This window comes from Danio aesculapii, chromosome 5 (genome assembly GCF_903798145.1).
Source record: "Danio aesculapii chromosome 5, fDanAes4.1, whole genome shotgun sequence".
NCBI classification, from domain to species: domain Eukaryota; kingdom Metazoa; phylum Chordata; class Actinopteri; order Cypriniformes; family Danionidae; genus Danio; species Danio aesculapii.
This window is the reverse complement of record NC_079439.1, coordinates 17,070,194-17,086,882: the sequence shown is the minus strand read 5'-3', so window position 1 is coordinate 17,086,882 and position 16,689 is coordinate 17,070,194. Positions and strand designations below refer to the sequence as shown.

The 16,689-nt window shown below is 34.0% G+C and overlaps 1 protein-coding gene across 1 annotated transcript in view; it reads left to right on the top strand.

Moving 5' to 3' along the window:
- The window catches only part of susd2 (sushi domain containing 2), a 37,701-nt gene that overhangs the window by 9,041 nt on the left and 11,971 nt on the right, over positions 1-16,689 (top strand). Inside the window, exons 5-13 of the mRNA XM_056458935.1 lie at positions 1,208-1,382; positions 3,067-3,268; positions 3,384-3,469; positions 4,634-4,902; positions 5,479-5,622; positions 5,697-5,855; positions 7,869-8,117; positions 9,354-9,632; positions 11,189-11,365. Coding sequence (XP_056314910.1) covers positions 1,208-1,382; positions 3,067-3,268; positions 3,384-3,469; positions 4,634-4,902; positions 5,479-5,622; positions 5,697-5,855; positions 7,869-8,117; positions 9,354-9,632; positions 11,189-11,365 — 1,740 coding nt within the window. The remainder of the gene's footprint in view (positions 1-1,207; positions 1,383-3,066; positions 3,269-3,383; positions 3,470-4,633; positions 4,903-5,478; positions 5,623-5,696; positions 5,856-7,868; positions 8,118-9,353; positions 9,633-11,188; positions 11,366-16,689) is intronic.

The following is a 16,689-nucleotide window of genomic DNA, read 5'->3' as shown; positions in this document are numbered from 1 at the left end:
ATTTCTGTCCATCCATCCGTCATCCATCTTGCTATTTCAAAATGATGGACCCCCCTGCCTCCCCCATGATGAAAAAAATAATGTTTTATTAATAAACAAGTTGACTGCAAAACAGAGATGCAGACCTATTCATGATGTTATTACTGTACATTATCATTTAATCTGTCATTATATTCTTCTATGAAAGAAGCACTCCATTGTTCTAGGATTCTGTTATAGTTCTGTCATCCTAATTTCAGTTGTGTCTGTCATTCTTTGACTTTTCAAACAGTTATTCAATCATTCTATCTCTTGTTCTGAAGCTCTGTTGTTCTCTTTGCTGTTCTACTGCTTGTATCGTTCTATTTTTGATTCTGCCTTTTAATAATTGTAATAATAAAAATTCCTTACATTTATATAGCACTTTTCTGGACACTCAAAGCGCTTTACACATTTTGAGTGGAATCTCTTCATTTACCACCAGTGTGCAGCATCCACCTGGATGATGCGACGGCAGCCATATTGCGACAGACCACACACCAGCTGATTAGGAGACAGAGTGATGAAGCCAATTTTGATATGGGGATAGTTAGGAGGCCATGATGGACAGAGGCCAGTGGTCAAATTTGGCCAGGATGCCAGGGTTAATCCACTAATCTTTTTCGAAGGACTTCCTGGGATTTTTAACCACCACAGAGAGTCAGGACCTCGGTTTAACGTCTCATTCAAAAGATAAAGCTGTAAAGAGTCTCCTTCACTATACTGGGGCGTTAGGACCCTCACAGACTACAGGTTGAGTGCCCCCTGCTGGTCTCACTAGCACCACTTCCGGCAGCAACCTAGTTTTCCTATGTAGCCCATCCAGCTACTGAGCTCTGTTTAGCTTCAGTGGGCGACCTTGTGAGAGTTGCAGAGAGCTATCTGCCGGCAATAAATCTATTGTTCTACACATCCTTCTATTATTTCTTCATATCACTGTGGTTTTCTCCTTAAACAATCTGTTTTTGTTATGTCTACTGCTTATCGTTCTATCATTCTGTCTTTCATCCTGCGAATATCCTTCATTGTTTATGTCATTGTATTAATCTGACTTGTGTGCTATCTGCCATTTTGCAATTGATTTCTCAACCCAAAATGCATACAGCAGATTATTATTATTGTTATTATTATTATTATTATTATTATTAATATTATTGTTGACTAACCTTGTTGTTATGATAAAAAACAGGAGATGCATATTCTGCTAACTGGGAGGCGGAGTGGAAGTATCTGTACAGCGTGGGCAGAGATGTGCCCAATACTGGTGTTTTCAGTTTCACCCCTCAAATCGCAGATAAACCTTACTCTCTCTGGGACCTGGGGAGCATGAGGATCAGTCCCAGCACCAAACCTGACGGGGCCCGGTGAGAACTTAATTTCATTAATTGTGTTTTTAAGAGCTCACTGGTGTTATTTATGGAGCCAGAAGAGTATGGAATAAAATCACTGTCATTAATATTTCGTGCGTAAATAAAATTCACGCATCCGTAATTATAAAATCGTAAAGGAAAACGGAGCGTACTCATAATTTTACGAGGCTACAATTTCAAAATCTGCGATTAGAACAGACACAGATACGACATTTTGTTTTTCTGTTTGTTTATGACTGATACATTTACGATGGGTGTACCTTACAAACACGAATTACAGTTTCTCCACGGACACGAAGTCCTGATTACGAGTACGAATCAAACAGCGAGACTTCACTGTCAAAATTACGTCACCGCTTCCACAGGCATTAATAAACAAGCAAGAGTCATCGATCATAACGGCGCGCCTGCTGGACGTTCGAGCTTACTCACACCGTCTCAGATAAGATTTCTGTTATTCCCTCTTTGAGAAATGTCCGTCATGAGCTGTAATAAAGGTTGAGACTCAATGAGGTCCTATTTCGCTGTGTTTCTTGGACATTTTACTGAATCAAAATTAAGAACGGGCCGAGGATAGAGAGCTAGCATAATGTCAGTTAACGTTACAGGCAGCGAGCGCAGAGTCACCAAGAGAAGACCTGAGGAGAATCACGTCAAGTTTTTTTTTTTAAGTACTTATGCTTTATTATCATTAATTAGCCTGTTTGTTTGTTTGTTTGTTAAATTAGCCACGTAACATGGTTCTCCACTAAAACATTGTATTTTTAATCAAATAAAATGCTTAACCAATATTAAACTGTGATTTCAGAATTTTTTTTTGTTGTTTTTGTACATTAAATCATCAGACCTAGCATATGTCTAGTTCCGTAAACAAAGAGAAAAAGAGGTATTTTCACACAGAGAGATTTTACATGTCGCAGAGAACTATTATAATTTTGTACACTTGTCAGTCATACTAATCTATACTAATCCAACAGGTAACAATTTCGTGTTATCTATTCTGATAACCATCTAAAATGTCTTCAAATTGGGGAAGAGAATGGAATTACAAAACCCTATTTAAAAGGCTTACGAGAGGCTCATTTGCGTGTGTATGCCGTGTATTTATTAATTTTATTTTTAATTAATTAATTATTTTTTTATTTTGAAAGAAATAAAATGGAACTGAATGTAATGAAACAATTGGAAAAAGCTACAAAACTATATTGATAAATGAAAACAAAATTTAAATTGACAAACAATTATTTGATTTTTGATGTTATTAAATACAGTGGCGCTCTAGCCTCACAGCAAGAAGGTCGCTGGTTTGAGCCTCGGCTGGGTCAGTTGGCGTTTCTGTGTGGAGTTTGCATGTTCTCCCTGCGTTCGCGTGGGTTTCCTTCAGGTCCTCCGGTTTCCCCCACAGTCCAAAGACATGCGGTACAGGTGAATTGTCCATAGGCTAAATTGTCCGTAGTGTATGAGTGTAAATGAGAGTGCATGGATGTTCTCAGAGATGGGTTGCAGCTGGAAGGGCATCTGCTGCATAAAACAAATGCTGAATAAGTTGGCGGTTCATTCCGTTGTGGCGACCCCAGATTAATAAAGGGACTAAGCCAAAAAGAAAATGAATTGATTTTCATGTAGTGTACATACATAAACATTATGGTTCCAGTAAATTGCGTACATTTTTCTACAGAGATGTTAATGCCCTGTGGAGCGGAGCACATGCGGTCGCCTGGCATCTAGAAGAGGCCTTCAGAAAAGACTCTGCAGGCTGGGCTCTGGAGAAGTGTGTTCTTTGGGATAAAGAAGAGAAATCAATGCCTGACTTCTTAACAGAGATCACAGACTGCCCCTGCACACTGGCCCAGGCCCGCGCTGACACTGGGAGATTTCATGTGGGTGCCATGACTTTAGATTTTTAAATATACCACCAATCACAGATTTATCCAGGCTTCAGTTAAATGTGGTAAAGCTGTATTTATGGAAGTGTCGTGTGTGCTTTTTTTTCAGACTGATTATGGCTGTGATATTGAGGCCGGGAGTCTCTGTGTTTACCATCCAGGTGCAGTTCACTGCGTCAGAGCCATTCAGGGCAGGTAATATAGTATTCAAAACTTGAATGATTAAAAAAAAAACTAAATAGATGTATATTTTTATTTTATTTCATTTTGTTAGCTTTTATTTTTCTTTTAATTAGTTTTAAATGATTATTTTTTTGTTTTGTTTTTTTTTGTTTCATTTAAACTTTACATTTATTTATTATCTATGTATTTATTTATTGATTAATTGATTGATTTATCCATGTATTTATAATTCTGTTCATATTTTTTTTTGGTTTTAATTTTATTTTCAAAAATATATTTTATTTTTTTTATTTATTATACATTTTTATTGTTTATTTATTTAATAATTTTTTTATCCATTTATTTGTTGATTTATTCATATATTTATATATAATGCTGTTCATATATTTAGCTTTGTTTTTATTTTATTTTCAAAAAAATTATATGTATGTATGTATATATGTGTATGTATGTGTATGTATATGTATGTGTGTAAATATATATATATATTATATATTATAAATATGTATATATATATATGTGTGTGTGTGTGTTTGGTGTTTGTTTGTGTGTGTGTGTATATTATATTTGTGTGTGTTTATTTTTTTTAACTTACTATATATTTTTATTGTTTATTTGTTTATTTATTTAATTAATTGATTATTTATCCATTAATTTGTTTATTTATATATAATTCTGTTCATATATTTAGTTTTGTTTTTAGTTAATTTTCAAATAAAGAAATTAATTTTTCTATTTACTATATTTAATTTAGTATTATTTATTTATCTATTTATTTATTATTTTATTGATTGATTTATTATTTATGTATTTATATATAATTCTGTTTATATATTTAGTTTAGTTTTTATTTTATTTTAAAAAAATCTATTTACTATATATAATTTTTATTTATTTTAAATCTTTAAAATTATTTATATAATTATTTGCATTTTGGATTTTTTTTTGTCACAATTCTGGCTGAATGTTCATTTTTATTAACTTAAGTATGATCCTGGCCTTCAAATAGGTCTGACATTAAGTTCAATAATATATAAAATTTTCATATCAAAGAAGAGAAAGCAAAAACCCTGTAAGACTTATTTTATTACCCATTATCAGACTCATGAAAAACATTTTATTTAGCTATTTATTTATTTATTTATTTATTTATTTTGTTAATGTCTTGTTTTGCAGTGCTGAATATGGAGCAGGTCAGCAGTGTTGTTACGACAGCACTGGAGCTCAGGTGCTCACGGGGGACTCTATTGGAGGCAGTACCCCTGATCGAGGGCATGACTGGGGGGATCCACCATACAAGAAACCCCCCAGAGTTCCTGGGTTCTCCCACTGGAAGTATGATGTAATTAGTTTCTACTACTGCTGCCTGTGGTCAGACAACTGTGAATACTACTTCACTCACCGGCCATCCAGCGACTGCAGAACATATCAACCACCTAGAGCAGGTAAATAAAATTTTAGTACTGTGTGTTTTTGTTTTGTTTTGTTTTTTATTTATTTTATTTCATTCATATTTTTTTATTCATTTTTTTTTACATTTATTTATTTATTCATTTATTTAAATTTTTATTTTATTTTCATTCAAATTTATTTTGTATTCTCTTATTTTTTTGTTTTGTTTTCTTTTAAATTTTATTCATGTTTTTTTTATTATTTTATATATTTATTCATTTTAATTATTTTTGTTCTTTTATTTTTCTTTTAATTTATTTTTTATATTTATTACATTTTTTCTTTTTGTATTTTCTTTTGTTCTAGTTTTTTTCTATTCTTTTTTGGTTTTATTTTACTAACCTTTATATTTTTATTTATTGTATCATAATTTTTTAATATGTTCATATATTTAGTTCTATGTTATTTTATTTTCACATTGTTTTTTATTTTCATAATGTATTTATTTATTTATTTATTTATTTATTTATTTATTTATTTATATACAAAAAGGCAGCAACACCAAAGCTCCAGATATTAAAATGTATTAACTTAAAAAGGTGTATATGTCCTCTCAATCTCTTCATCAGCTGCTGTTCTTGGTGACCCACACTTCATCACATTTGATGGTGTTACATTCACCTTCAATGGGAAAGGAGAATACACTCTGGTTCACTCTCCAGCCTATCAGCTGTCAGTGCAAGGCAGGACTGAACCAATGAGATTTGAAAATGGTGAGTTTCTTTTTAAAAGTGGATAGAATCAGACTTCTTACACTCAATTGGCTAAAAGAAAATGTTTCTCTTAGGATCTTCTGCTCTTGCGACTCGACTCAGTTCAGTGACCATGAAGGAGAAAGACTCTGACATCATCGAGGTGCGTCTCGCAGACACAGCAGACCAGCTTCAGGTCTTCATGAACCAGCAGGAGCTTTCATTCTCTGAGCAAAAATGGATTGATCTCAAAGGTAAGATTATCCTCTGGAAGCTAATTTTAGCTGCAGTTTTAGTGAAAGCACAGATTAGAAAAAATAAATAACTTCTGCAGCACTCAATCAGCATGTAAGATTGATTTTTGATGGATGAATGGAGTAATTACTGCTAAAAATGCACTTTTTATCACAATAGTTAATTAGTTAATATTTGTTCAAGTTGAAACTGTGCTGTTTACTGTATATCTGATATACAGTATTGTAAGTAGATAAAACTTGTAGCTTTGAGCAGAAATAAAAAATTTTTAAATCATGCAAACCCCAAATTACTGATAAGAAATACGAGTACAAAATTGACATTTTATTAATTACACTTTACACTATACACTTATTAATTAGTCACTTTTCAGGGGAACTAAATGTTTGTATTGTACTAAATGTTTGGTAAGGCATAAAATTAGCAGTTTTATATTTATTTTATTAAAAAAAACAAGCAAAACAAATTGAAATGTGTCATTTCACATTAGATTCTCAATTTTGTTTTGTTTTGTTTTATTTTAATAATAATAATAATATTTAAATGTTTTATTAATAATGTTTTATTTTTAGTCATTATTAGTATTTTATATATATATATATATATATATATATATATATATATATATATATATATATATATATATATATATATATATATATATATATATATATATATATATATATACATATACATATATATATACATATACATATATATATACATATACATATATATATACATATATACATAACAGCAATGCAATTCCTAAAGTAGTATTTATGATGGTTTTTGTTTTTCTTGCTGTCTAACATTAAACCATAGAGCTTTTATTTTGGCAGTAAAGCCACAACGAAACATCTTTAGTGAGTTAAAAAATAATATTATTAATAATATGCACAACAGTTTATGTGAAAAACAGCATCCGTTCAAATTTTGAAAACAACTCCCTTTGTCATAATTTCAGTGGAAAAAGTAGTGAAAGAATAAAGTTTAAAAGTAGAAAAAAGTAGAGTAGTAACAACAGCAAAAAACTCATTACTGGCAGGGCATAAAATTAACTGGCAGTGGCCACTGACTGATGTTTTACAGGCCATTATTGCATTATTTCATTAAAAAACACACAGAACTAATTGAAATGCATCTATTCACATTACATACTAAAAAGTATTTTTTACCTAAATTTTATTTAATTATTTTATTACTTTTTATTGTATTTTATTTTAATATAATTTTTTCAACATCAGTGTTCACTCATGCGAGAAAAACATTTTAAATTTCTAATTTAATTTTAAAAAGATCGCATTTTGTTTAGTTTTTGTTTTGTTTTGTATTGTTTTTTCTTGTTTTGTTTTGTGTTTTTTTTTTTTTTGTGTTTGTTTTTGTGTTTTGTGTTGTGTTGTGGTGTTTTGTTGTTGTTGTTTTTTTTGTGTGTGTTTGGTTTTGCTTTTTTCTTTTTTGTTTTGTTTTGTTTTTTGTGTTTTGTTTTGTTTAGTGTTGTTTTGTTTTTTCTTTTGTGTTGTTTTGTGTTTTGTGTTTTTTGTTTTCTGTTTGTTTTGTGTTTGTTTTGTTTTGGGTTTTGTTTTTTTCTTTTTTTTCTTTTGTGTTTTTTGTTTTTGTGTTTTGTTTTTTGTTTTGTGTTTGTTTTTTTGTTTTGTTTGTTTTTGTTTTGTTTTGTGTTTGTTTTTGTTTTTTGTGTTTTGTTTTGTTTTGTTAAACCAGTGTCAAAAGTACAAATAAAAAAACAGCCATCTTAATTTATGTGAATAATTTCACAGTAATAAATGTAGTAAAAGATGTAGAGAATTTTTTTTTAGAAAAGATTATGATAAAAAATACATATAAATGAATATAAAATAAAACTATAAAATGATATTTAAAACTCATTGTCTGTGGTTTCTAATGTAATGTGCTGAGGTTAGAGACTGTCCTTTATTTGTGTTACAGTAAATTTGGATGTTCTGTATGTGATGCATCTGTTTTCATTTTTCAGTTTTTCTGTGTTGTTCCAGGTGTTTTTGTTTTTTCCCCAAAGCCGTCTAATGTGACGGTGATGTTTCCGTCGGGCGCTGGGCTGGAGGTCAGGACAGGTGCAGGGGTCATGACCCTCACTGTCCTGCTGCCCCATGACTTGCAGAACCACACGCTTGGCCTGCTGGGTACAATGAACGACGACCCACAGGATGATTTTACTTCCAGTGACGGCACCATCATTCCCTCCAACAGCAGCACACAGGACATATTCAGCTACTGCGCTGGCTGTCAGTAAATCACTCCATTTTTTTTTTTTTATCCATTTTTTTTTTTTTTTTAATCAGCTGGTCGAGTCCCAGCTGGGTCAGTTGGCATTTCTGTGTGGAGTTTGCATGTTCTCCCCGTGTTGGCGTGGGTTTCCTCTGGGTGCTCCGGTTTCCCCCACAAGTCCAAAGACATGCGGTACAGGTGAATTGAATACACTAAATTGGCCGTAGTGTATTAGTTGGCGGTTCATTCCTCTGTGGCGACCCCTGATGAATAAAGGGACTAAGCCAAAGGAAAATGAATGAATGAATTTAGTGTTAGTATTTATTGTAATCACTAGTTTTATAATTTTAAATATTTTAAATGTTTTATAACTTTAGATCAGTGATCACCAAACTTGTTCCTGGAGAGCCGGTGTCCTGCAGATTTTGGTTCCAACCCTAATCAAACACACCTGAACAAGCTAATCAAGGTCTTCCAAGGTATACTAGAAACATCCAGGCAGGTGTGTTGAGGCAAGTTGGAGCTAAATCCTGGAGTGACACCGGCCCTCCAGGACAGAGATTGGTGACCCCTGTTTTAGATTATAATAAAATGGCCACCTGCCTCTGACTTTTTAAAAGAAACACAAAGAAATAATTGAAAAAAACACAACCATGTCATTTTAAAATGAGAATTAAATAAAAATGGCATTTTTAAAATTATTAAATACATTTTTTATTACAAAAGAATTTTTGTTGATGTTGTTGTTTTTAAAAGGAGAACAATATAGTTTTTTTTGCCTTGGTGAAAAACTGAAGGAAGTCACAAATGCATTTAATCTTTATTATTATTATTATTATTATTATTATTATTATTATTATTATTATTAAAATGTTGCATGGTATTCCTTTTGATTGTTGTTGTTTTTTAATTTGTTTGGTTACAATGTAAAAAACCCTGACAAACCATCTACATTCATTGTCTTTATAATATTTGACAAACAGAATATTGCTGCAAACAGATCTCCATTTGATAGTGATGGAAGGTAAAATTAGGCCATGATAACTGATCACTGAACTTACAGCAGCTACAGAAACCAGCACTAACTGAATTCTGTTACAGCAGCAAACAAGTACAAGAGCAACTGATTAAACCTGAGAGCAGGGGTTAATCCAGCAAAGCTGTGGAAAAATGTGGCAGACCAGTCATGAGGAAACATGAAGGTCAGGCTGGACTTTGTTTTTTCTCAAAATCTTATTTTTTGTTTTGTCCAGGGGCCATCACCAATGAGACTTCACTGTTCACCTACGACACAGACCACCTCCTGAATGAATATTATTATGCTCCAAAGCACGATCCGTCGTTCAATCCAAACTTTTCCATGACTGAAGACCCTGCGGATCCTCTTGTGGAGGCGACGCTGAGGCTGTGTTCAGGAGACGGTGCAGACTTCTGCAAATATGACACTCTGAGCATGAGGAGTCTGGAGCAGGGGAACGCCACGCTGAGGGCATACAGGAGCCACACGGACACACAGACCGCACTGGAGCCTGGTGAGATTGAGCTTTTTTCTTATTCTTAGCTGTGGCGCAAGTTGCTTAAAGTCAATAGTTACTAATTAGATCATTAAAATTGTATTTAAATTTTCTAATTAGTTTGTCTGAAAAATCATTTCATTAATGTCAATTATTTAAAAAGTATTTAATTATTTGAGGAAAGAAGGTTTTTTTTTTTGAAAATAGGCTCGTTTTACATCTTCGCTAGAGTTAAACAGTTTTGAGTTCATTCAACTGATATCAGGGTCTGGCAGGAGCACTTTTAGCTTAGCTTAGCATAGATCATTGAAATTAGGTTTACATTTTCTTCCTACTTTCTCTGAAAAATAATTGTAATATTTAATAAGCGATGTTATTACCTAAAGAAACTCCACAATTTTTCTATTTTTGGTTGAGTTTTTCTGGTAGAACTTTTCTATTTTTGAGGCCATTCAGCCGATCTCAGGGTCTGGCGGGAGCACTTTTAGCTTAGCTTAGCATAGATCATTGAGATTGTTTAATTTTCTAGTAACTTTGTCTGAAATGTCATTTAATTAAAGTCAATTCTCAAAAAGTATATTTGGAAATAGGCTCGTTTTACATCTTCACTAGAGTTAAAAAGTTAAATATGAACATTTTGAGTCCATTTAGCCGATATCAGGGCCTGAGCACTTTTCGCTTCGCTTAGTATATAGCTCATTGAAATTATGTTTAAATGTTTAGTTACTTTCTCTGAAAAATAATTACAATATTTAATAAGCAATGTTATTACCTGAAGAAACACTTTTTTTTCTTTTTCTTTTTTCGTTTTACATCTCTGTTCAAGTTAAACAGTTGAATTTTACCATTTTTGAGGCCATTCAGCTGATCTCAGGGTCTGGCAGAAGCACATTTATCTTAGCTTAGCATAGATCATTGAATTGGATTGGACCATTAGCATTTCGCTCCAAAAATATATAGTTGCCAGTGGCTTCATTTTATAACATATAGTATTTAATATATAGCATTTAATTTTTCACCATTAAACCTGACAATGTATGATGTTAAAGTTATTGTAACTGTAGCATTTTTGTGGCTTAGTTTTCTAACTCATCTTATTTAATAACAAATAATGTTTTAAAAATTATAAGGTTTTTTTTCATCAAAATTATTTATTATTTTTTGTAATAATATTAATAGTAACATAATAATGATGATGATGATGATGAAGATAATAATAATGGAAAATAATAAACTGATTTTTAAAAATAATGATTTAATTTAACACATGGTTAATCAAGCACATTGTTTTATTTCCCTGATTATCCCTTAAAATCCAGCACACTGTGGTCACCTGAAACGTTTACTAGAACAGACCTGTACAACATGCTTATAGAAATCTTAAGTAATGTTATGTTACCTTATGAGAAACAACCGATGGCAGCATTAAGTGTCATCACATCAGTAAGAATTGGCTGAACTTTAAACATCATCGCTTATATATTATCTCTAATCTTATCTCAGTTATAAAGCATTAGAGACGTGCTTATAGTCTGACTGTTATCGGTATGGTGTTTATGGTTTTGTGATTTCAGTGCAGTCCTGTGGTTGGTTGTCTCCACCAAACCACGGTCAGAAGGAAGGAACCCTGTACCTGGAGGGGGCGACGGTCTCATTTTCCTGCAACAGTGGATATGGTCTCTATGGGTCTCAGAATCGCACCTGTCAAGCAGACGGGACGTGGTCTGGACAGGACACTCACTGTGTGGCTGGTAGGTAAAAGTGCACTGGGAAAACTACAACTCAGCCTCATATTGTTCTGTACCACTAGATGGCAGTGTTTCTCTGTTTCCATGATGTTTTGTGGTAATTTTGTAATTTTTTTCTGCTCTGAAGGGCTCATCCCTACATCCTATTCACTTTTAAAGGTGCATTCTGTAGACTGAGAGATATTAAGGGATGTGAAGGTGGTAGGGGACAAAATACACTTTCTTCAGAACACACTTCTGCAACTTTTTGGTTGTCATCATTACCCTGTCACATTTTTAAGCATTTTTCACCAACACCTGAAAATGTGTGTTACTTATGGAAGCCTGTTTTCGCCACAAAATGAGAAATATAAAAGGTTATTGTGACTTTTTATCCTACTTTTATCTCAGAATTGTGAGATTTAACCTCAAAACTAAAAAAAAAGTCAGTAATCTGAAATAAAAAGTCACAGTTCAGAGGTATTAATCAGAATTCTGGCTTTTTATCTTGGACATTTGAGAAATAAAGCCACAATTGCGAGTTATAAAGTCCAGAAACTGAGAGTCTCAAAATCCTTTTGTATGAGGAACTACTTTCTTCCGCCATTGATTCACATCTGCAGCCAACAGTCAGAACAGCAGAAACCGTCAAGTGGTACTCACTGCAGAGCCACATGGACAGAGTTGAGCTCCAGCAGGGGGGAGCTTGAACTCCAGCTCCTCCTTGCTGCACTTCTTTTACAAGTGATGACACTGGGATGGGGTACAGTAGGTGTACGCATTAAAACAGCTTAGGATAGGATAAACTTTATTTGTCCCCGAGAGGAAATTTGTTTTGGGCAAAAAAGTGCTACAACATTGCTCTAAGCAGACAATAAAATACGTAAAACAAAAAGACCATATATAAATATTTACTTATGAAATATATAAAGATATAAAGAACACTGTCAGGTGCTAATATACTACAAGTGCATTGTTCTGGGTAGAGTTCAACAGTTTTATGGAGGTAGGAACAAACAAAAGCTTCAATCTATTAGTTTTACACATTGATTATAGGAGGAGGAGGAGCTGGAGCTCAAGCTCGAAACCATTGCTACTTCACAAATTTGAACGATTCTCTAACCTAATATCTAAAGTGATGACAAAACAGGGGATTTTGCTTACATTTTAAGATTATAAGGCTGAACAGCGTGAAATGCCATCAATCTACAGAGTTATCCCAGTATTTATCTTTTGCAATCGCGATATCACAATAATAAACCCTGAACACTACCAGAAAAACTATCAGACTATGGTATAAATACAGCACTACAACATACAAAAGAGAGAGAGATCGACTTAGAAAGTCACTTTCCTGTTTTAGAATGATTTGATCAGCTGTAGTTACAAATTATGCGACGTTTTTCTCCTTTATGGGCTTATCATGCGGTCTCTGTCGCCATCTTGTGGCGGAACATCAACCAACAGGCTGATGGATGCCAACGCACTGTATCTCAGAAATTTTAAATATTTTAAAATAGGCTCTATCCTTATAAATGAACTGCATAGTTGCAATCTAAACATCTACATTCTCTCCTAAAAAGCCTCAAGATTCATTATGTTGTCCAACAGCAGCAATATTTGTCAAACTGTAGTGAGTTTATTGATCTGGTTTCATATAAATGTGTGTGGATGGATAGATAGATAGATAGATAGATAGATAGATAGATAGATTTATTTTTTCCTACTCTGTCACTCCCGGCCTCGTACTTCCTCCCTCCACAAGTGTCTAAAGAGACTCAACTCATCAGATTTTCTGGTTATTTGTTAATATCAGTTTTAATTGACTTGTAGTAAGAAAAAAAAGTGAACAATGATTACAGATTACAGTAGCTGCACCATTTTGTGGATAATAGCTCATTTTGCACACACAGGCTTAAAAAAATAATAATCTTTCTGACCCCAAAGTTTTAAATGATCATTTTAGGCCCCATAAGATCTGAAAAGAGACTCCTCTCATCATACAGAACAGCTTGATCCGTGATTCACGCAGACAGACAAATCAAGTCAAGTCATCTTTATTTCTGTAGAGCTTTTTACTATGTAGTTTGTGTCAAAGCAGCTGAATAAAAGAGAATAAAAATCCATAATATTTCAGATTGTGAACATATTCAGCATAATAAACAGAGAAGACAGAGAAGAAGGCAAGTGCAGCAGTCACGCAGACCGACCTGGATGTACTTGCGCTTGTTAACTCTTGACCCCTCGGTCTCATTAGAGCAGAACGGCATACTTCCCCTCGATAGGCATCTACAGGACGGATCTGTTCAGAATCTGATCTGGACGCTCTCCATCAAACACATGAAGGGTTGATCTGCTCCACAGCTGCTAAGAATTCATCCCCCGCCGGCCTTTCTAGGGGTTCGCCGGAGCCAAAACAAAGCAAAAACACACACGTTTATAAAACACACCTGTGAGTCAAACCATCTGCCCAGTGCAAAGCTAATGAAAACATTTTGATCATTTGTATCGGGGGGAAAAATCATCCACATAAATGTAAACTTGGTATTGTTGCTATGAAGCTTGTAGTATGTCAAACATGATTTAGAATAGTGTTTGCTGTTTATTTGGTGGTGTTAAAAGCACATTACATACAGTTTAGAAATCAATAAATTAGCTTAATTGATAAATGAAGTGTATCCAGTTTAATAATCTTATTTTCCTTGAAGTACAAATGAAGGAACAGGAATAGCAATGTTTCTCAAACTTTTTCTTCCATTCCCAACTTTGGAGGTGTTCCATGCCCTACCTTTCCCCAGTCACCAAAACAAAATGGCTCGTCATGTTGGTCTGTCATGTTTTTTTCTCTTATTTCCGGATATCTTTTTTTTTTATGTCACATGACACATGTCACAAAACAATACCCATTCTTATCTTAGGACATTTTTTATTAAGCAAATTTTTGAATAGGAGTAAGTTCATGACACGTTAAATATATATTATATTCTGCTGGTTTAAAACATACATAATAATAATAAATTACGTAACAACCATAATGTGTTAGGACATGTTTGAGTAACTTATTTTATTTTATTATTATTATTTTTTTTTACCTACACCAAATGTTGACTAATGAAGGTACATTTGAAGAGTTTCGTTGCAAAACGAGATATCCATTTTGAGAAATGTTGGTTATTTGACATTATTATTTAAGACATCAACAGTCAATTTCATTCACAATTTTTATACATTAAACTATTACTTGAGCTCAGTGAAGGCCAGGAACACAATATTTTCAAATCCAGGATATTTTTATTTAACTTTGTCCATAAATAGTTCATAATTAAGTAAAAAACCATGCCAAAATGCAACATATTATATATTTAATATTGTCAAACATCTTAAATTGGTTTAAAAAACAAAACATCATAGATATATGGAATAGTATATACAAAGATTGATTAATAACAACAAGATTCTGAGTTAGTTTTGGACAGAACGTGCACAACACAACACAACACAACATAACATAATTTTTTATTTATTGACTTTTTTTTTTTATATATCCATTTTAGGCTATATTCTACCACTGTAATACCATTAAGAAAAGCTAGTGAATCAATGTTTTGTTTTATAAGTAAGATTAAGTTAGTTAGATAAACGACTTGTAGCTTGTTACAGAAAGAGTGGAGGCTCATTCCACACCGCTGCTGAAAACCAAACCTGTATGATCAGAGCGGGCGGAGACGCGGTGTCACAGTTCTTGCCTCTGCACCGAGTCCGCGACACAAGATCGCCTCGCCCAGTCATATTTAATGAATTATTTCACCGTAATACTAATAATAATATCAGTAATAATCATCATCATCAGGGCCTGACCAGCCACGTTTTCTGTGCGTTTACAGTCACAATTTCACGCAAGAAAAGGGGAGCGCGCATCATAACAGTTTTTTTGGCGCAAGTGATTATCCTCTCATTCGGTATTCACAGAAATGATTTAAAGAATAAACTTACTAACTTAAACTTAGAAATGTAGCCTTGCAGACAGGTATCTTGTGATGGGGATGAGCGCAGGAAAAAAGGCAGTTTTTCACTGTAACCCCTGGCCTTCATGACATCATCGGAGACTGACAGACGCAGGATTATTTTATCTTGGTCCACTTTTGTAGCGTTTTTATACATTTTTGTGAGGTTGAAGGCTACATCATCTAATAGTTTGTCGGCATGACACAGACCAACATTACTCGCATTACTGTGCAAAGTCGGAGCGCTTCACCGGCGATAACTCTCTTCCCAGAGGATGCTGAGCTCGCGCAGCATCCTGGACGTTCTATATCCGTTATATCGCACTTTGTAAAGAAACTGGTCTGGCGGATATCGCATTTTGTGAAAAAATACATTTTGTACTAGGCCTAAAATGTATATTCTTAAATGTTATTAATGGCAGCGATTCACACAGATTAAAGTTACATCTGAACAGTGATTTCCAATAATAAAATCCAAATGTAAAAAAAATGGCGTTTATCGCGTTTTGCAACCAAACTCTTCATTTATAACAACTATATATTTGTTAGACTACTTAATTGTCAAACCATGTTGCATACAAATGCATTCAACAGACAGTGTATTGCTGTAGAGGACCAATAAAACACGAGACAGTTGTTTAGAAAGACTATAGTTTATTTAGTTTGACCTGCAAACTTGTCCAAACAAGATAAACTTTCAGAAATCAGCACGGAAACATTATAATGCGCGAGCTCATAATTATAACCCGCGGTTGTCTTCTGTAGTCCTTCTTTGCTCAACAACTCCGCTAAAAAACAAAGCAAAACATTACAACAACCAGGCGTACAGTTAAAACATTACAGGTACCATGGTTTCTATTTTAAACTATAGTAAACTAAAGTTTGAAACTATAGTTTAAAATAGACGATGAGTGGGCCTCGCTGCTCCCACCCACCATAACCCTCCCACTACCGGCCTACCGTGTTTCCCTGAGGGTCCTCAGGGCTTGTATTGCTCCCTGCCTAGGGTTCACAAGCCGCCTCGCCCCAGGGAGTGCACGAGCTGACCGGGCGCCAATCCGTGCCAGTGTTCACTGAAATGTTGCTCGGCGGCACATTTCGAGCAACAAACACGTAATATTCTTCGCGATATTGCGTTTATGTACGCAAACCGCAAGGAACTACATCACAGACGGACCCGAGTGAAGCTTCACGAAGCGGACTTCGTGAGATTGGCGTGGCTCCACTCGTACCGTCGGTATTGAACTCACCTTGGTCAAGTACAAACAGCAACACTTAGAGAACTGACAACACTGAGAGAGAACCGACGAGCTTCATAGGAATGCAGAGCAAATGTTTACAATA